Source organism: Perna viridis, chromosome 2 (genome assembly GCF_037379345.1).
Source record: "Perna viridis isolate PV_CMFRI_1.1 ecotype Kerala chromosome 2, ASM3737934v1, whole genome shotgun sequence".
NCBI classification, from domain to species: Eukaryota; Metazoa; Mollusca; class Bivalvia; order Mytilida; family Mytilidae; genus Perna; species Perna viridis.
In genome coordinates, this window is record NC_142446.1 from 16503320 (window position 1) to 16525249 (window position 21930).

General features: G+C 31.7%; 1 protein-coding gene across 18 annotated transcripts in view; it reads left to right on the top strand.

Annotated features, from left to right (window-relative positions):
- Positions 1-21930, top strand: part of LOC148623834 (uncharacterized) — a 53342-nt gene continuing 31412 nt past the window's right edge. For 8 of the 18 annotated variants that reach the window (XR_015919516.1, XM_088566001.1, XM_088566009.1 and 5 more), the window contains exons 1-3: positions 8718-9273; positions 16146-16259; positions 21011-21100. Coding sequence is in view for 12 of the 18 variants with exons in the window: in XM_088566001.1 (XP_088422127.1) it covers positions 9142-9273; positions 16146-16259; positions 21011-21100 (336 nt within the window). In the remaining 6 variants the exon portion in view is untranslated. Of the gene's footprint in view, positions 134-8717; positions 9274-11003; positions 11277-16145; positions 16260-16546; positions 16719-21010; positions 21101-21930 lie in introns of those variants that run through there. The other 10 variants (XM_088566006.1, XM_088566007.1, XM_088566008.1 and 7 more) reach the window with 5 other exon arrangements.

A 21930-nucleotide genomic window follows, 5' to 3' on the forward strand; every position in this document is an offset into this window, starting at 1 on the left:
ATTCAATGAATTATTGAAGCATGACGAAAAGATAAGTTGCTGTCATTTTGTGCACTTGCAATCATGCAATAGCAAGTAACCTGAATATGTGAGACGAGTACTTAAGTGGTCAAATATATTTGCCATGACATCGGTAAGATTGACAATTCTGCTATTCCGTGCTACCAAGTATATCTTTGAAATGTTTTTTTATATCAGATCGTCTGCTACTGAACCATACTTACTAACTTAGTCATGTCATTTAAGGACACACACACGAAATCATAACATAAGTCAATAATAGCCTTCTTTAACTAACAACCGTAGAAAAACCACTTGAAGAAGTTTGGTCAAAGATATTTATAATGTAGTGTAGGACAATTAAACTGTTAAACTGCACTACATCATGTATTTGTCACTTATTAACTCTTTTGGAATTTTTTCGGAATTGACTTAAAATCTTAGACTATAGGTTTAGTCTTTGTTGGCATTTTTCTTTTGTTTGTTTTCTCCCTGCAATGATGCCTTTTTTTTTTGGAAACCATATCCAGTGTTATTTCGATCTGGTTTGGCTTCCTACTAAAAAGATGGCTACATACCAAATTACCCTGAATAATCCAGGCCATTACAATGTATATAAAATGAGGCAGGTGTACCCTGTAAGAGGACGAAGTTAAAAGCCAGAGAACCCTTTAGTACCAATAGATGTGTCTCTTCAAGTTTTACAAGACGAGTGTTGACCTACATGTAGGTCCCAATAGACTTAGAACAACATGCCTGTGATCTGATATGTCCAGTATTATAAACTTCTGTGATTGCACAAGAAATCACTTCTTGTCATACTGAAATCAGACTCTTAATGGTTTTAAGGTCATAGGAAATTTGTATAGAACTCCATTATTAGGACTTGGTCCCTATGAACCTGCCACTGTTATATGATGTTCCCTATATTCACTGAATTCAGATCTGAATGCTTGCTGTATCAAAATGCTGCAGACAAATTAATTTGTTTATCACATGTTTGTTTTGAACGTCATGCTAATTAGTTCATACATGTATATAGGCACTGCCTAGTGTGAGAGACTCAAATATGAATCTCAGAGTACATCTGAGAAGTTTTCATTTGATGTAATCAGACCTTCAAATAATAGAAGAGATGCAGATGCAGAGAGTGATTGAATGGTTCCAGTTAAATTCCAAAAAGGATTAGACCCTGCAATATCAATAAAATTTCAATTCAAACATTATTGTCTGGACTTCAGAAAGCAGTCATGTTTCTGTATCTCATATACTTTTACTAAGTCTACAGGAGTGCAACAATTCACTCATGCATTGGTACATCATGATCACTTTTCTTATGACTTAAATGCAGATTAGTTGCAGTTTGAAATAAAAGAGAAGGAAATAGATTTATGAACTTCAGCATAAATAAATCAAGCTTCTTTATTTTCTAAGTATTGGTTGAATTGTCATTTTTCAATAATGGGTATATTCTCAGGATTCCTCTGAATTCTTATCTTTTAAACAACAAATGAATAATAAAACAATTCTGTCACTACGTTTGTAGTTTATTGAAAGGCTTATGTAGAACAATTTAATAAAGCAGGAGGTTTACATGTAGCTTACTTTAAAATCAGGTTAAACTCACCATTTCACTTTGAAATGCTTGTACCAAGTCAGGGATATACATGTAGTAGCTAATAACATTTTCCACATCCTTGATTTTGCCCATCCATAAATGTGATATTCAATATCTCCCTTTCTGATTTATGATTTTGCGATTGGTAACTTTAATAACATTGAGTAGGCATTGCCTATAATAATGGAGCACAGCTTTTCTTTTTGACCAGTATTAAGTTTCACTGTAAATGGCAAATAGTTTAAGGTATATGCATTCATAAGCAGTACTTAGTCAGCAGCTAGAGAATGTTGATTATTCATATTTTTTTTAATAGAATTATTGAAATATATGAATTATTATTAAAATATATATAATATAAATAAGTTTGTTTATTTGTTTGTTGGGGTTTAACGTCCGAGCAGCAATATTTCAGCTATATTCAGACGATGAACATGAAATGGATGATAAAATGAACATGAAATGAAAAAAAAAGGATGGGACACAAGGATAATAGGGTCGACAAACTTCGATTGCCACTGGAAAAAGGGGGGGTGGGTAAGGTCGGGCAATTTAGCCTCCTGTGGCGGAGCGCAAAGGTTCCTACTCCTATCGAATACCACAGCAGGGTTCTTTAACGTGCGAGGAATGTGACATCTTTCCCAACACGGGGCACCACTATGGTTTGCGGTCAGATTTTCCGTATTATAGCCTGACAACCCAAGCATATAACATGCCAGGGGTACCCCATTCCACCACCTGGGGCACACATCCCAGTTGCTCTGTGGGCAGAGCGCCTAGCCCCCAGCTAGGTTTCTGAGCACTATTTAGTCGCCTTGTACGACAAGCTTAGCGCTGCTGCAGGCCTATTCTTTTAACACCCGGACCTGCACGGGGCATATAAATAAGTGGTTTGAACCACAAATGCATTTTTTCATTTGCTTAAAGTTCTGGCATTTTAATATTGTTTGTCTTCAGAACTAAGTTTCAAATAACAGTAAAGGGAGGACATTGATTGCATAGTGACTTTCTCATACATGTAATGTAAACATTGAATGTACTTTTAATCCTCTTTTGCTATTTAAGTTGAATTGTTAGAGGTTCAAGAAATCTCTATTTTTTTAGTAATTATAGTTACACTTATTGTTATTTTTCTTTCTTTCCACAACATATCACTTCTGGATGATTAATTTTTGTTTTCATCATTCTGCATCCAGTTTAATTGCATGTGCATGTTGCCACAGCTTGATCTGTGCTTGCTTTTACTGGTATCTTTAGTAGGAGTGTGATATTAAAGTTTTACAAGAGAAAGGACATTTAATGTTGTATCTGTGCCAGACCCCCAGAAGTCTTAAAAGTTGCTAATCATCAAATATTCTATGCTACAGGTTTTGGCTTGGTTTCAACATACAAAATGGCAAGAATGCGATATTCTTTAAAATTGGGTGACTTCTGCTAGAATCTTGGTTCCCATGATATGATTACTTTTTTGTAACCTTGATGACGGTAATGTTTTCATTCCACAAGTTTCTCTCAAATTTTTAGCGATCTTTGAGTCACTTGTGATATTAACAGGGAACCAGATTAAACAACTGGCAATGACTATATAGGTCATAAACATCAGGGACGTGATAATGTTTATGACCTATGTAGTCAGTTGGAAGTGGGTATTTACATTATGTTCAATGCTAAGCGATTATTTCATCTTTATTGTGAACATCCCATTTTCATACAAGCAAAAAACTCATGTAGATCACATATGTATGATATTGAAGAGGTACATTTTGATCTCATATGAAGCTAGAATTGATGGTAAACACAGCACCCATCATCAGCATAATGTGGTGTAGTAATATATAATTATGCAAATCATACGCAAATGTAAAGTACTGAAATTGCGAGTGCAAGTAGTCGCTAACAATATTAATGACTTTAAAAAATGTAAAAGAAAGAAATTTATGTGAAATCGTGCACAATTACAAATCAAAATTGCATAAATGATTCTGATACGGGTCTCAATAACAACTTAAGTCTGAAGACAGAATCTTGATATGGAAGGCTGTATGGATGTTGTAAGATTTTATCTGCAAATAAGTTCTTCTATTGCTCCTGTTCTCCATGCTGGATGTGGTTTGTATTCATATTTGAATGGAGTTCTCTCTGACAATGAAGTCAAATTTTCAAGTTTCTGTCAGGCAAAGAAATGTTCAGTTGAGTTCAACAAGCAGTTCAGGATCAGAAGTGTCAGATGATAAGTACATGAGAAGTTGGTCTCGATTTACATGTTCAGTACTCCTCTAAAATCACGTTTTATCAAAAACAGGAAAGACTCATTTTTCCTAAATTCATTGATGGGACAGTTGCTGACAACTATTGGGATTTTTTATGGATATAAAGATAATCCATGAACTGGCTCAACCTCAATCAAAATTGGATACATACTTTCGAGACCATCTATCTAACAGAGAAAACAGCAGCATCCATGATCAACATTCTTGTTTCACACAATGGAGAATCTTGTGATCTAGAAAAGTTTTGGAAAATCAAGTCACAAATAATCCTACCAGAGACCAAAGACCAAACTCAGACAAAGTACTTAGATATCTATATGCACTTATTAGAGAACATCATTTATGACAGTTTGAAGTACACTGCTAAGAGACAATCACAAACAACTGCAATTAAATCAAGAAGTAGCTTGATAAAGAGACTATAAATGGAACCACATTTAATTTAAAGAGTGAATTCATTAAAAAGTTAGATCCACACCCTGTTGAAATTGTTCATTATATCCCATATCATCCTGTGAAGGATTCTGCACCTGTAATACTCCAATCTGTATACATGTAGTATATGAATGATTGTGTGGTCAAAAAGGCAGCATCATCTTGAAGGATTGCATATGGAAAGATCTGTCAACTCTAAATCAGGGAGCAAAAATATGCAGTTGTTAGTGGCAATGAGAAAGCTTTTTCTCCATAAAGGCACAAATGATCTTACATAGTTACATACCAAATTAAATCTGGAGCACCCTAAAGACTTACATTTGTATGTTATTTGGAAAACAAAAGATCCTTGCCAGTTGGCTTTTCACATTTTGCTATTCAAAGCATTAACTTTTACTGAACTGTCTTTAGGTACTTCTGTCTATATGTACCATAAATTTTCATCAGCTTAATTAGTATTTTACCCTGGAATAAAAGCAATTTCAATTTTGATAACCACCTTTTATCTAACCTTAACATGGAATGGCACTTTATATATGTACAATCTTTGAATCTGTTAACTTGCTCCATAGGAGACACAGGGATTTCTTTAAATTACAACTACTTTGTCATTTATCTAGGTGAAACTTTTATAAAATAACAAAAATTTGCAGTCATATTTGGTATAGCATTGTCATCATTTATGTCGTCTGAAGACATTTGGCTGTTTTTAATCAATCGCTTGAATATTGGTTGAATGATCTTAATAAATTTTTTTTTTCAAATTTCCAGACAATTAAAGAAAGGTGTGTAGTGGGGGTTGAGGCCTAACCATTCTGGAATTAAGGGAAAAAAAGGGGACCAAGTCAAGCTTTCATAAAATTTAACTATGTAGCTCAAATAAAGCATATGGGTGTCTATGATATTGTTCTACAATATTTTATACCTCAAAGGACAGACTAGGATTGATTTTGAGGGTTTAGATTTGAACCGTTTGGGAATAAGGGATCAAAAAGGGACAAGTAATTTGGATTACTTTGAAATTGTACATAAAAATACCACACCACTGAAGGAAGGCTGGCAATAAATATTTTTGGATTATGCCTTGAATCGATTAGGAATTAGGGGCAAAAAGCAACCAGAAACAAGTGTTTCCAGACAATACCTTGAGTAAAAGTGAATGGATCTCTTTTGTACTGCAAGGTACCATTTCACAAAAGAAAGACTGGGATTGATTTTGGGTTAATGACTTGAGCTGATTGAGGATAAGGGGCCACTGATGGGCTAGAAACAAGCTGTTTTTAAAAGGGAATGGATCTCTTTGAATTTTTACCACAATGTGCAATACCTCTTGTACAGACTGTAAATGAAGATTTGGGTTTGATTTTGGAGACCATGTCAGATTTATGAGTAAAAAATGGTCCATTCTGATTTTGGTCAAATTCTTGTCCTAAGATAAATGTCTAATCGCAGCCAAGACTTAAATCTTTTTCAACTTTGAATGGTATATCCATGCTTCCCCTACTGTTCAGAGTTTGGCCTCTGCTGTTGTATCACGCTGTGTCCTGTGAAGTATTTCATTCAATTATAATTTTGTTAAATGTTTATTGTATACATATGTAGTTAATTTAAACTGTTGTATTTTTTTGTGTTCTGTGTTTTTAAAGTTATACTAGAATTTTCAATACAGTAGTTAAATACTTGATAACTAAATAAAATGGTGTTGACATGTACAACATGGTATTTTGTACTATCTTTCAATCTTGAATTGTTGCTCAATCAAGCTGAAGTGTTCTTTATTTGTGCAGTTTAATTGTAAGACAGAAATATTACATCATAGGTTTACACCCCTGTACATCAAAATATCTTTTGTCTATATTTATTGTGTGGATTGAATTAGAAGATCTACAATATATTTGGATGGGTTGTTGAAGACCATATTTATATTCACTAACAAATTACCGCGATGAATATATATACAGAGTCAGTATTTGATTAAATGGCATTACCCTTTTAGGATATAGATATATTTTGTCATTCACATATTTTAAAACAAAGTTTTGAAATTATAAACTAACACTACTTTTTAACATCTTTCTGTAATATTTCAATTAACAAATTTTCAAAAATACCATCCTTATAAATTTTGACATAATTTGTACATGAACACATGCAGTCCATTGAAAAATGTTTTCCAAGGTCATATAAGGTAAAATTAACACTATCGTGAATGCTTTAGAACCAATAATCCTTATTTTTTATTTACCAAACTAACAACATTCTTAGTACTTTAGGCAAAGATCATTGTTGGTTTTGAAGTCAAAGGACAAAGGTTAAGGTCACAATATCAATTTTTGCACTTTATGTTGACCTTGTTTTAACTTATTTCAACATATTTTGTATGCAGTACTCAACTGTTCAATAGATATTAGGGAGATTATGAAGCCTACTTGAAGCAGTGGTATTCTTTTTGTTAACTTACTCACAGTGTTGGTAAGACTGTGGCTACAAAATATTATCTCTTTGTTTCATCAGTAAGAATGATAGTAGTTTTTAAGTTTTTACAAAATGTCTGTTGAACAGTGACTTTTTATTATTTGTAATTGTAGTATGCTACCTCATAAAGGATTTCTGTTCATATTTCATCCTTTTTCATTAGTCATCTGCTGTCCTAGTTATTTATAAAAAAATATTTGCTCAGTGCTGATGATTATTGTGGGATGATTAATGTTTTATAAAATTATATACACAAGAGGAAGGTTGGTATTGATTTTGGGGGTTATGGCCCCAACCATTTTAGAATTAAAGTGAAAAAGGGGCATCAAACCAGCAGTTCATAGAATTTAACCATATAACTCCAGTAAAAGCATAGGAATATCTGTGATATTATTTTACAGTATTTTATACCATAGTGGTCAGATTTGGATTGATTTAAGGTGTAAAGACTTCAACTTTTCAGAAATTTAGGGCCAAAAAGGGGGCCAGAAACCTGTATTTTCCAGATGTTCAGACAATATCTTTACTTTTAGTGAATGAATCTCTTGGAAATTATATTACAAGGTGCCATACCAAAAAAGGAAGACTGGGATTGATTTTTGGGGGTAAAGACTTGAACCTTGTAGAAATTACAGCTAAAAAGGGGCCTGAAACAAGCATTTTTCTAATGTCCATATAATAATTTTAGTAATAGTGAATGAATTTTTTATATATTTTACTACGTTGCCATACCACAAAATAAGACTGGGATTGATTTTTTGGGTTGTGACTTGAGACAAGTAAGAATAAGGGACCACGAAAGGGCCAGAAACAAGTAATTTTTTTTTCTGATTTCTAGGTGATAACTTGAAGGAAAGTAAATTGATTGCTTTGAAATTATACCACAAGGTGTCATATTCCCACAGGAAGTTTGGGATTTATTTTGCAGATTTTTACTGGAATCATTAATAATAAGGGCTTAAAAGTTATAACTTCACTTCTGGTCAAATTTTTATCCTGTGTCAAATGTCTGATGGTGTGTCCATACTTGCCTGTACTGTTCAAGGTTGGACCTCTGCGGTTGTATCAAGCTGCACCTTGCAAAGCATTTTACTTTTTTTTTTAAATCACTAACTTTCTTTTAAGAACTCTTGCTCAATCATCTGTCATTTTTTTGTGTTAAAATTAAAAAAAATATTTATAGAATGAAGACGATGTGTCTCATTTTAAAACTCTTCAATTGATTGCATAATTTTCTGAATATAAACGAAGTGCATAAATTTGTTAATAACATCATGATTTTAATGTTCACTGAAATGAAAAGTTAAGAATGAATAGTAAATAGATGTATAAGGGATAAAGCAATGAAAGAAAATGTTTGTTTTCTATACAGTAGCCTTAGAACTATAAAATTTCTTCAGTAATTGAATTTCAAAAACATTTGACCATAGGGTTTAAGCTACAGGCAAACTGTTCAAATAGTTGGTCACTTTTCTTTAATTAAATAATGACCTCTTTATTTGCTTAATGGTAAAGTCTAAATAATTATTTTCTATATGTAGTATGTCTCCAGTCCATAGTGAATAGGTAAAACCTATTCTAAATGATTTTGATATTCATGTACCGTACCTTAGTATTGATACATGACAAACCAATTTTGTAATTCTATTCGATCTCATTATCATAATACAGATTTAAATGATCGCTTTTTATCTCTTTAATTGAAACCCCATAAATTTAAAAACGGTGCCAATGTGAAGTATAGTATATAACTTACCCAGATCATGTTGAAATGGGAAATTATATACATTTTGATGGATGGTTGTAACAGTGAAGTAGCTGAGGGGTGAAGTGCCCACCCCTGGACCATGACAATAACACAGCAAGATTGATAAGTTATCTGTTATTTTAGGACCAGTGATAATGGATTAATTTACTACCTGCAGCAGGATTTAATAAAGTAAAGGATTAAGTTCTGAGGAATGTAAATTTTTTGTGATTCTTAGCAAATCTGATGTACTGGTACTGTTTGATCAAATTTATTTGCTGTCATATTGAACTGATTAATTTTAGATTTTTTTGTCCTTATTTTAAGGATACAAGTAATGGTGTAGACACTATTTAAATCTGACTTAACTTAAAAACTTTATTTGGTAATTATAATACACTGAGTATTGTTACGTAAAAGTTGTTAATATCCTTATTCCTAAGTTCTGTGCCAGATTTTATTTTATCTGGTCAGATTTCTGTGTGGAGTAGATTTTATACAGTAAACAGAGTTTTATTTACAAATTATTAAGACATCTGACACTGGCAGTTTGAGCTATTAACACCCATCTAATGTATACTAATTAATGTGAAGAAATGTGTCCACATTTTATCATGGATAAAGCATTGACAAAAGCTCAAATGCTCATCACAAAACTTCAGAAAAAATATGGATTCAAGTACAAATCATGGAATTATTTACAGAAAGAACTCATCATTTCTTTGAAGGTAAGTTTATTAAAAAACACATTTTAACAAATTATAGATAGACAAAAAAAACTCTACATTGTTCAGTGAAGCTGAGAACTTTTTAAATGGGGGTATTGTGTAAATATTATTGAAACTAAAAAATTTTTTATTGTACCACTGAAGTGCCTTTAGTACTGCTTACTAGATCTTACTATGATCAATAGATAGTTTATCATTTTCATGTACTTTCTTTTGGTTACAAGTTAATATTTTAGTGGTAAGACTTGCTGTCATAGACTATGAATCTGATAGTACAGTACTTGTGATTTATATATGTTATGGTAACACCATAGTAGTACCATATATTCAATCCAACTCAATCACCCTGCTAAGATTTAGCTACACTGAACTTAAAATTTGTTCTTTTATCTGCTGATACAAGTGTATTTACAGTCTTGTGGTTTCAAACTTTTTGGGGTTTTCAACCTTGCTCACTGATAAAATTAAATTTCCATGATTTATTTTGATTCTAATAGGACTAATTTCTATTAAGCACATCATATTACCAGTAGAATATTACTTTGTATTGCAAAGAACAGGAACTGTTCACCCTTACAGAACACTTGAGTTTACTCCAGTTTTTAGTGAGGTTTGTGTTGTTTTTTTTTCTATAATGTAACATGTACATTTTTAGATCCTTTGGTGTTCTGTGATATGTTTTTCATTTGTTGTCTTCTTGTGATGTTCCATAGTGTTGTTTTGTCCAAGTATTTTCATTTGTTTGTATCTTCTCTATTGCTACTTCTTCTCTTACTCAGAAATACTATAAATAGGTGTCAGATTGAAAATTCAAACACTTATTCTTATTATGGTTTAAAAAGCACATTTTAGAAAAGTTCTCATTGTAAATATATGTCTTACATCTTTATATGTTATTTAATCATTATATTTAATCCTTGTTTGTAATTAATGTCTCACAACATAATTACTCATCTGCTTCTATTCTCACATGACAAGACTTCAGCCTTCTTAAAAAAAATCAACTCACTTTGTAAGTAAAAGAAAAAAATGTTAAAATAAGAAAATTCCTTTAGAAGTGCTTCCTTGACATCGTAAAACAATACTCAATTACATCATCTCATGATCTATAGTATGAAAAAATTACAAAGAGCAAAATTTTGTAAAACTTTTTTTTTCTATTTGAAATAATCACATCCTTTTATTTTAACAGCAGGCCTAACCTTAGGTTGACATAAATTGTACTATATAAACCACTGTGTTGTCTCAAACATGTGAAAGATGAAAAATAGATAAAACACATTCATGTAAATATAATCCATTTATGATTGTTGGGATTTGTATGACAGATATTTCATGTTTGAAAAGGATTATTATAAATAACTAAGATTATAAGATACTGGTTGGTCCACTAAATAAATATTTTCTTCTTTATTTTGGACATTTTTAGTGAAATCAGTAAACGAAGGTGTTTAGAAGACTTGATTTATTATTAGTCCACAGCACTTAAGATTGTATCTTATGACAATAAAATTAGTATTGCAAGGGGTTAATTTAAAACCTAGGGGATCCAGTGCAACAAGCTGGGGATAGGTTTCCATCTACAATTAAACCTTTATTAAAAATCATTACATAATTGAAAATAAATGGTAAAAGCCAATGAACATTTGTGTCAGTCATGAGTCATTGATGCAAGCTGTGTACATCCTAACAACAGCTGTACAGGTAGTTCACATGGCTTCATACCTGTCTGATGTTTTATATATAATTCTTTAGATATTGATGCATGTCATCATGTCAACAAATATTTGGTCACATTTTAATTGATACACAATGTGACTTTTATGAATACTATAATTTGGGAAATGTGACAGAATAACTGGACTAGGTGTCAATTAAAGGATAATTAATGATGAAAAACAATGAATTGTAAACATTCACACATATGGGAGCTTTATGGACATCTTCAGTTCAAATTGCTGACAAGGATTTATTTTGATGAAAGTGCAGAATTTACTAATGAGGTAGGGAAACAAGCAAAGCACACATAAATGATAGAAGGTTTACATAGTTCAGGCAAATGTTGGAGCTGTAAAGGACACATATTTAGTAATGACTTTTTAATCTCTGTTTTTTTTTCAGTTCTATATTGGCAAAAGGGACTAAGGTTAATTGCTTGCCTGTCTGTCATTTTGTTTGTCCAGGCTCTTTTTGAACATCCTTTAAAATATTGACTTGATATTCAGTATGCACAATGTATCTAGATCCAGATTAGCTACAGTTTAAGTAAAATGATTTTTGGCTGAGTTGTGGCTCTTGAACTTGTGTATATTTTAGTCACAGTTGTTGGTCTTTTATTTTCATTTTGCATTACTCTTGAGAATCTTGTTTTATTATACTTCTTTTTTTTTCTGTTTTACTGCTGTCCATACCTATTAGCATGAGAAAGTTTTGACAGCTTAAACTTGTGAACCAATAATGGAAATAATATGACCTTTGGTATGCAGCTTCCATAAATAGGTTGTTTTGTATATAAAATAAAAAAAATTACCAATTTTTACAAATTTTGATATGCTGTTCATGTGTTTCAAGGAGTAACCTCTTATCAGTAGCATTAGAATCAAATGTAAAGGATCTAAATCTGAAAAGTAATTGTATACAACTCAAAACCAAAACTATCAAAATAGGAAGCCAAATCCATTACTGTGAGGTTAATTTTGTCTCTTTCTCACATTACCTTCTTGGTTCAGGAACATCTTCATTCAAATATTAGGGATTACAAGAGTATGCATGTTTTAAAGACACCTTTCACCTAGCTTTAATTGTATTGAACAGCAGTCAACTTTACATTTAGTCACTATCCCATGTATGGTACTAGTGAAAATTAGTTCAGGCCTGTGATGTTTTTGAAGGAAAAAAAAAGCTGTAACATTTTTGGTAAAGACTTTCAAGAGGGGTATGTGTACTGTCTACCTGACCACTAATACAAGTGTACAGTATAGACCAGTCTGAGTTTATTTGAAGTGTTGGTAATGAAATTATTTGATTAAAGGAGTTATGCTTATGTTATGTTATAAAAATGCTTATTCTGTGTTACACAACGAAAGTATTGCTAATCTATGATCAGCTGTTGTCATACGGTATGCTGATGGCATTTGAATAATTTATTGGAATTTGTTGTAACATGTTCAATCCTGGAAAGCTACTACACACCTATTTCACTAACTAATATGAAACTCATATGCATATATTTGCATGTTTTAACTAATCAAAAGAATTTTTGTTTTCAGAGACTGGGAAGATTGTTTTCAATTACAAAAGTTTTAGAAATTTTCTGTTACAAAATGCAGCAGTTATTGTTCTTCATTATGTTATATTATTATACAAGTGTTGTTTTTATTTGGGAAGGGATTTAATCACATTGATAATTTCATTAATGGCAAATGGATATTCTATGTATGTTCTTCATTTGCATGTTGCTACTTAGTTGATATGGACGAATGGTTTTAACCAATTACAATTTGTCAACACAAGGCAAAATCGTAGAAATTTGATTGTACATGTAACAATCATTTTAATAATTTATCTGACACAAGCTGAGGACAGTTACATGTATTTAATAGTGAGAAAAAAAAATGGAATTTTTGTAGTAACCAGAAGATGGAAGGCACGAAAAAACAACTTTCAAAAAGGTTGTCTTACATAAAAAAGAATTTAGATCAGTGTTCTAGGATTTTTTAGAAATTGAGGTTTCCTCGGGAAAAATACATATAAAATCAACTTTCTCACAGTCAATAACTGCTTTCCTAACATAACAAATCCTTACAGCATATGAAGTTTTCAAATTGCCACGGGAAAGTATAACTAAGTACTAACTTTCTTTGACCCAAATTTCACTTGCCCCAGGTAACGGGAAATAGGATTCTTAGAACACTTTAGATGTACTTCGTTTTATGCCCTTTTATCATTTTTTTGTTGTTGAATTTAGTGCTTATCTGAATACATTTATAAAAGCATCTACACATCAGTCTCTTCGGTTCATAAAGCATTGCCAGGGGTTTTCCTGGCTTTAGACCATTATGGGCCCATAAGATGGGCCAAGGACCTATTTTATATAGGAGCCTATGGAAATATTCAGGATTTCAATGGGGCATTGGAAAAAAGATGGGCCCTTGCAAAATTTCAATGGGCCAGAAATCTCTTAATACTGTTAAAAGGGACAAATAAACAGTTTATGTTGGTGTCTTAGCAAGGAGCCCAGCCAATAAATGACCAGTTTATAATTCTATCTCAACAAATTTTTCTGTAAAATTGAAAGGGCCCATCCCAGGATAATCCCTGATTGGATCTTAAATGTTACAGTCCCTAAGGTGAAATGAGACACATGCACCTCATACATCATTGTATCTTATTTATTTCTAGATATGTATATATATAAAAAAAAAACCAAATACAGTGTACTCCATTTAGCAAGGTAACTAGAAAGTTTCCTGTACCAGGTATCCCAGATGTACTATAAACCTAAACCTTTAACTTTGAAATTTGGGTACATCTTTTTCACATTTTATATGACTTAACATGCAAGGTCACTTTGGTTTTAAATGGAGGTATCATGTGATGCAGAAAAGCAACAAGAAGTATCATTTATATTCAAGTCATACAGCGTGCTGTTTGATTATTTGAATGATTACAGCACTTATTGAGTGTAGCATGTATGCAAAATCCTTCAACAATAACACAATTTAATAATTGGTAGTTCTCAGAAACTATTTTTATGTATATCAGGTCTCAAAAATCAGAGTCAGTTCATTTCATCAGGTTACAAGTAAAATGATCAGTTAGATACTGTAAATAGATCACTAATGACAAACAAGATGTTCCTTGTACAGGCAGTACTTGTGTATTACTCAATCCAAATGAATGCAAAATCTATGAATGAAAGTTATTTTTGCCTATTTTTGTTCTAAATGATTTTGTAGACATATGTATATTGGAGAAGATAACAGTAGTGTGAATCTTAGTCATTGTTGAATATTAAGCTGTGTCCTAAGTTTGATCTTTTATTAGATTTTCCTACATGTATCGTTCTCATTTTTCCCAATAAGTGGCAATATCTGTTTTTTGGAAGATGAAATGAGTTTGAGGTTCTCAAATTAAAACCAGACAATCCTAATAACTGGGATTTAAAGTATTTAAGTTAGCTTATAAGTTAAGCTGTTGACCTAGTAAAGAAATGTCATACATTATTCAAATCATATTGAATTTTCCCAGGTTAAACATTATGTAAGATGATTTCTCTGTTTTCTTGTAAAGTGAGCAGAAGTTATCAGACATGTCAAATTTCTTTTACCCGTGAGCTTCAGGGGTTGAAAATATAATGTCATTATCGTCAGGTAGTTAAAATAAGATTATCACATGCTGAAAAGAGATGGACCTGATCTTTACTCATAAAGTTGGAGAAAAAGTGAAATGTAAAAAATCTGATTACTTTTCATGCCCCTTCATCTAAAACCCTGTCCCTACCCCTGATTTATGGTATTAAGTCATGCCTATTCAGTTTCAGTCTGAGATCTTAAAAGATATGAATTCTGCTTTTTTAGCAAATTTTTGACAGTTTTTTTACCATTGCAAAAAAAGAAAATTCAATTATATAAAGGTATCACTCTGTCGTCATCATAGCTGGCATCCATTAACTTTGATTTACTAATGATAACTTAGGTAAAATTTCAATACATCATTCCAAGGGACATGGTGGAGGGACCTATAGTTTTGTCATGGTGTTCCTTTTGAAATTGTGTTTTAAAAGTTAATTTTTACATGGTAGACTTATCTTTAACCACTTTTGAGATAAAGGGCCATGCCAAAGAAAAAAGTCTACTTTTTAATTTTTGGTCCAACTTCGACATTTTTTATTGCATTCCTTATAAAAATCACAGGTTGCTTTATTCGGTCAGATTTCAGATATATTTTATTTTTTTTCAGTTATAAGGGGTAAAGTGGCTTTGGTTATTTTTGTTCTTGATTTTGAAAAAAAATCTATTGACAGTTATCAAGTATTTCAATTTTGTCATTTCACCAGGGCCGAGTGGTATAACTATTTCAGTACCAATCTTGTTTGAATCAGTAAGATCTCTCACTTTCCTGTTTACTTTAGTAAATATGAGCAAGTAATAGATTTACAATAACAAACTCAGCATATAACCTGTGAATCAATATGGAATTTATTTAATAATAAGGATGCTAATGTGCATGCATATCACTCATATGTTATTTTTCTTCCATTTACAGATAAGGTAGCTAACAAGTTATCCTTATTGATAATTCCTTTGATACTTTAAGTCAGTTTTTCAAGACCTGTATTCCCTCAGACAATGTAATCAGATAACTGATATATGCATGTAATGTTAAGATTATATATTTGTTTTAAAACTAATTAATTTTTGCGAGCATTTTTTTTCGCTAACCTTGCAAACAAGACAAAGTTGCAAAAATAAATTATCCCAAAAAGTTCCTTTAAGATGGAATACTGTAAATATATTGATTTTTGTGGTTGCTAATTTTCACAGATTTTGTCACGTGAATAAATTAATGGGTATCAATTTTTGTGGTTTCAAAAAAGGGTTGTAGTTTTATAGGGTTGAAAGTCAATTTCGCGGGTACAAATTTTCATGGCAAAAAAAGCTGAACAAAATTTGTACACTGGGAAATTCAATACTTTTACAGTATATGTTAATCAGAGTTAATCAGAGTTTTAGTTGCGAAAATAAATTGTTGAGAATTCGGATTGATGTCATAAAACGGTTTACAGTAGCTCCATGACTTTTAAATAGTGACGGTCACATCTTCATTTAAAATAATTTTATCAAGTTCTGTAACAAATTATATCATTGCAGGACCCAGAGACAACATCAGAAGACTGGGGTCTGGTGGATGCATGTGGACAGAGGTATGTCCTCCCAAAGACTATGCTCTTCATGGGCAGAGAAGAGTGTGATATAGTTGTAAGGGTAAGTATTTAATGACATGGCACTGTGAATATTATGGTACTTCAACTTATTTAACTGAATTTAGAAGAAATACTTTCTAGTACATTTACATATAATTGAAAACAAACTCAAAACAGAGATGAGATAAGAAATTCTCTGTATTCTATTTATCTAAGTTTTGAGGCTGGTTAACAATCCTGAATCTATTGTTGTAAGTAAACAATTACTGGAGTTGTTTTTTACTCCACGTTGTGAGAAAACAAGATCAATATTGATAAAATAAAAATTGAATCAGAGTTACTTCCCTTTAACTTATGTGTCATATGACCTGAATGTTTTCATGAATGTAATGTTATGTTTGTGGTGGAAACCTGTTTGTCCACATGTCCCATTTTACTGTTATAAGTCAACAATTGGTGAATGAGAATTCATTTCAACCAGATCTTTTTGTTTGGATAAACAAAACTTTATAAAACCAAGGTATGTAACATACTAGGATAGTACTATTGATTTTTCTCTTGAAAGGTTCCTGTATTTTAATCTTGACAGTAACTGATCATGCTGTTTGGTTTTCAATAAAATATGAATGTGGTGTTTGTATATTATAACTAGGTTATAATAATCAAAGGTAGTGTTACGAATGTTATCTTACACATAAGAAATAATGTGCATAATAATTTTTCTAATTTTCATGTCCTAGACTACATTATCTAAAAGACAACTTAAAGATTTGATTAAATTTGAAGGTTTAATAGAAAGCTTATGCTGTGGGAGTATATTAGACTGCCTCAACATAGTTTAGCTTCAACACATGTTTAATGTAATATTTGAGAAAACCCCAGGCAGTCTGATATTGAAAGATGTTTCACACATGTACTGCAAGTTTTCAATAGCATTGATGAAATTAGATTTTGAATAATTCTGTATGTGTATAGTGGTCTACACTTAAATTTGTGTCATGTATCCACTCGTTTCCAATAAAAAGGATTCATTCATAGATAGATTCAAATCAAAGATACTATCAATAGTTTGTACTTATATTTAATGTCAAATGTGGACTTTAACAGACATCATATTGAAGAAGGAATAAGCCTTCTTTTTATGACTGAGGTGTGAATAATTATTTCTCCCATTCTAAGCCAATGATTAAAAATGCATGTGACTTTTTACCACCAGGTGGTGGTTAAATTTATGTGAGAATTTTCCCGCCATTTTGCATTTTCCAACTTTTCTACAGATATCATGGGAAAAATCAATTCTCCTTCAGCCTTTTCTTGATTTAAGTTATTTCTCCACTCTCTATGATAAAATTAAGATTTTATCATGCTTGCTAAAGCTTGCTTGTTGAAAATTATAATTTTACCATCTCTAGTGAAAAATGATTTAAACAACTCATTATTGAAGGAGAATATGTAAAAAAACTTTTATGGTAGTACATTTGTAGTAGATTATAACAAAACCCAGTAGATAGTCTATTCATGCAATCATAATTTTTGGTCAAAATGTTTCTTGTATAGTTGGATGACATGATATAAAATGAATGTCAAGAAAAGCTTGCCTTAAAATATCAAAGACAACAAGCCAATAAAATGAAATAAAATACTCATTTGCTTCTATCTGGATTTTCTTCCTCTTTTCAAGATTCTCGAATTTGTTTGAAGTGACATTTAAGAACGAGCAACTGTACTTTATAAATTTTGTTTGAAATATTTGACTCAGTTTATGATGGTAACAGACAAATCATGGTGTGTTACTACCATGAAATCCCAAATTCATGTGAGTGGAGCATATTCACCCCACCCAGTAATATTAGTATTGACACAAGATTTCATTTTGATACGACTTATTTCTCACTAAACTCTGAATGATAAAGCCAACATGGTTATTCAACTATATAGGTTTCACAACATTTACATTATAGAACATTTAAATGATTGTCTATTTTATTTTTCTATAAAAATGTTTATAGTCAAATATTACAGGGATAAAATACACAAAAGATAGGTTTAAAGAAAAGTTCCTTATAAGCTTTTTGTACACCTGTATTTTGAAAACTTTGCTTACATTTACATATATTATAAATGGTCAGGATGTACCTCATACATGTCTTTGTTTCCTAAGAGTCATATTTTCCCATGACTCTTTTGGCTTGGTATGACCCAATATCAGGTTATACATTTATATCTTTTCAAGTGAAATGTTATGCAGAAATGTGTAAAGAAGGAAGGTTTAGTTTACATAAATGTGAGCATATAAAATAAGTTTTGAATTGTTTCTGGATTTTTTTTTCAGGAAAATATTTGGAACTTTTTCAAAAACTACTTAAAATTGTGAAAAAGTGTGCAATACAGACAAAAATCTCAACAGTAAGATTGTTTCACTTAGTATAATTATTAATGATGCACTTCTCCTTTGACACAATAACAACATTCATATACAACTTGTTTATAACTTATAACTATCTCATTATTATTGCTTGACATAGATATCCCATTTTCTCTTGGCATGCTTTTACAGGAAAATTTGGCAGTACCTTCTTCAACTTATCTTTGTGAGATAAGACTTTGTTTTTATAATGGTTCAGTTTAGTTTTCACTTTTTTGCTGCCCAGACTTATCACATGATATTTTGCCAACTTATTATCATAGACAATTTTGTCTTTTTATGTCTTCTGCTCTGTTACTGTACATGTTTTAAAACCCTAAGTTAAGAAAATACTGGGTTTTATATGGATAGAAACCCAATATGTTAAGCTTAAAATCTAGTGATAAGGCAATATGGTAGACACATACAGAAAAGGGATAATATGATAATAATACAATTTACTTAATGCTGTCTAGAATGAAAAATACCTTGGATAAGTAGGCAGAATTGAAGGACTCACAAAAATGTTCGATATGATTATGTTTGTCCCCCCCCCCCCCCACAATCAAGTCAATGTACTGTGGTTGTTGCTACTACCTGCAATAGGTTATTATTTTGCTATGTATCGCTTGAAAAGTAGAAAAAAGCTTACAATTTGCTGAAATTTTTAAGATTTTAAGATTTACAAAAAATATTTAGGTCAAAGAAACCTTGTTATTGATGACCAGTTCTGCTAAAGTTTGTCAGATGTGTCCTTAGCTTCTAAGTTTAGTAAAAAAAGGACAAAGATGAGATCATTCATTCTAATACATATATATCTACAGATAAGCAAATCTTAGTACTCATTGTAATATATATTGTTAAGAATGCAATGATACTCCAATGAACAGCTCAATATTATGTGATTGGATATTGGAAATAAGACAGGTCTCCCTTCAATAAAAGGATCAACATAGATTGCCATACATGCCTTGAGGAATATGCTGAAAGTCAATATGGTTTTGAGGCACTTATAACCTTTAATAATTGCACATGTATACTATATTCGGTAATAGTAGAGACTGAAAACACAAAATATGTCAAGATGTTTTTTTAGCCAATGGCCATGTGAGCTATTGCCATCACTTGGGGTCCATCGTTGATGTTAACAATTTTTTAAAACTCTTTTCCTCAGACACTTGACCAATTGGAACCAAACTTGGTATGAATGTTCCTTTGGGTATCCTGCATAGAACTGATAAGGGGATTTAAAGAGAACATAGGGGTCAGACAGTAGTTTTGCGCATACATATCCAAAACCGTTAGGTTAAGCCAAATTCTGACCTTCGGTAAAATTGTTTAGCATGATGACCATCTATCTGTGGTCACATTTTCATTTTAATCTGTTGAGCCACATTAGAGTTATTGCCCTTTTTCGACATTCTTTCACTCTTTTTAATGTTATTTCTTTCAAAAATCTTCTCTGAATGTTCCTTTGGGTATCCTGCATAGAATGATTTGGGGATTTTTTTATCCGTTGAAAAACGTGGAAGCTATTACTAAAAGCAGAACATAGGGGTCAGACAGTAGTTTTTCACATATATCTCCAAAACCATTAGATTTAGCCAAACTCTTTCAAAGAAACGATCCTTATTATAAGGCCTTTTGAAAGTCTTCAGGGATCAAAGTTGTCAGTTAACTCCTTGTAAAAGTAATTGCCCTTGAAAGATGAAAACCGATGTTTTTATTCATTTTTTTCAGCCAGTATCTTGAAAACTATAATAGATAGAATAAAACTTTCAGTCGCTGAAATGATCCTGATGACAAATCCTACCAAACTACTAAAGTCTTCTTGAGTCAAAATTTTTGGACAACTCCTTGTTTAATTTATTTTTCTTGAAAGACAAACTTTAACCAGGCGTTTCAGGCTCCTCTCGTTCTGGTTCATTTACATATCAAATGCATATTTTTTTACTACTCATCACATTATTCATTTCAACAATAAGATATTTGTTCAAAAATCTACTGGAACTAGTTAGATGTGATAATGATTGAAACAAAGTAAGAAGAAGCAACAACTGATGAATTTACTCTCACTACAGGTGATACATTTAATCACTACAGTAAATAGTTATACTGGAAGTTGCAAACACTAACAGGTAGATATTGGATTCATTTTCTTTTTGTATAATGTTTGTCTTTTACTTGGAGAGGTTGTGTTAAATTTCCAAACATTCATTTATCAAGATTACAGGTGAAATCGAACATTTGAATGCTGGGTGTGGGTAACGGATAAGTTCAGAAGTTTAATGTAGTACATAACATTTCAGGTCTAGTTTGTTTTACCTAGACAAATTTTAGCACCTGATGTCACGATGATTGGGTTGATTAAACATGGACGTAGGTAATTATGAAATTTCTCTTTTCAGTCACAGTCTGTGGACAAACGACATGCTGTGATAACATTTGATCACTACCTGAATAGATTTAAAATCAAAGATCTTAGCACTGCCAATGGGGTAGGTAGTTATTTCTTTCATTTTGAAATTACAGGTTAAGGAAATTTAATTTCACTGAATATGAAGTTTAAGATTTTAACTATTTTTTTTTACATTTACTTGTTCTTTTGTTTGTTAAAGACACCTTGCCTATGCTTATTTGAATTCACATAAAGTATTATGAAAATTTGTCTCAAAGCTAGTCCTTAGTAGTAAGTTGTTACATTTGTGAGTCGGTAAGACAACCAGTAGTATTTATCTTCCTGGTCTAACCAAGGTATTTCTCCATCCTATGTGTAGATACACTATTATATGATATATTGATGGTACCATTGACTAGATATTTCAGTAGGCCATTCTGTTTCAGTATATGCCCTATAATATTTCAAAGTCCTCTACAAAATAGATTTGGATATATAGAATTATTGGTACCCTGTTTCTCCAATAGGTTGTCAGTTTGTTAGTTTGTCCATGTTACATGTGCCACTATTTTCACTTAAGGATGCTTTATCTATTTGAAAAGATTATTACTTAATCTCTGCATCACTGGATTTGCTCAAAAATTTTTCCACAGAATGTTAGAAAAATGAGGTTTTTGAAAAGTTTGTTTTCAATGCATTTCAATGAAATTATTACTCAATTTACCAATTGAAAATCTTGCCTTTTTTCTTTGATACTGATATTGCTAATAGTCAAATTCATTGCTTTCCTCTAGCCACTAGCCCGAAGCCTAGGGCTAGTAAAAATTGATTCGGGCTAGTGAAATGATGTGTAATTTTCTTGTTTCGGGCTAGTTGAATCCTATACAGTCCTCTATTATTCGGGCTAGTCATTGAGAATTTTGAAGGAAA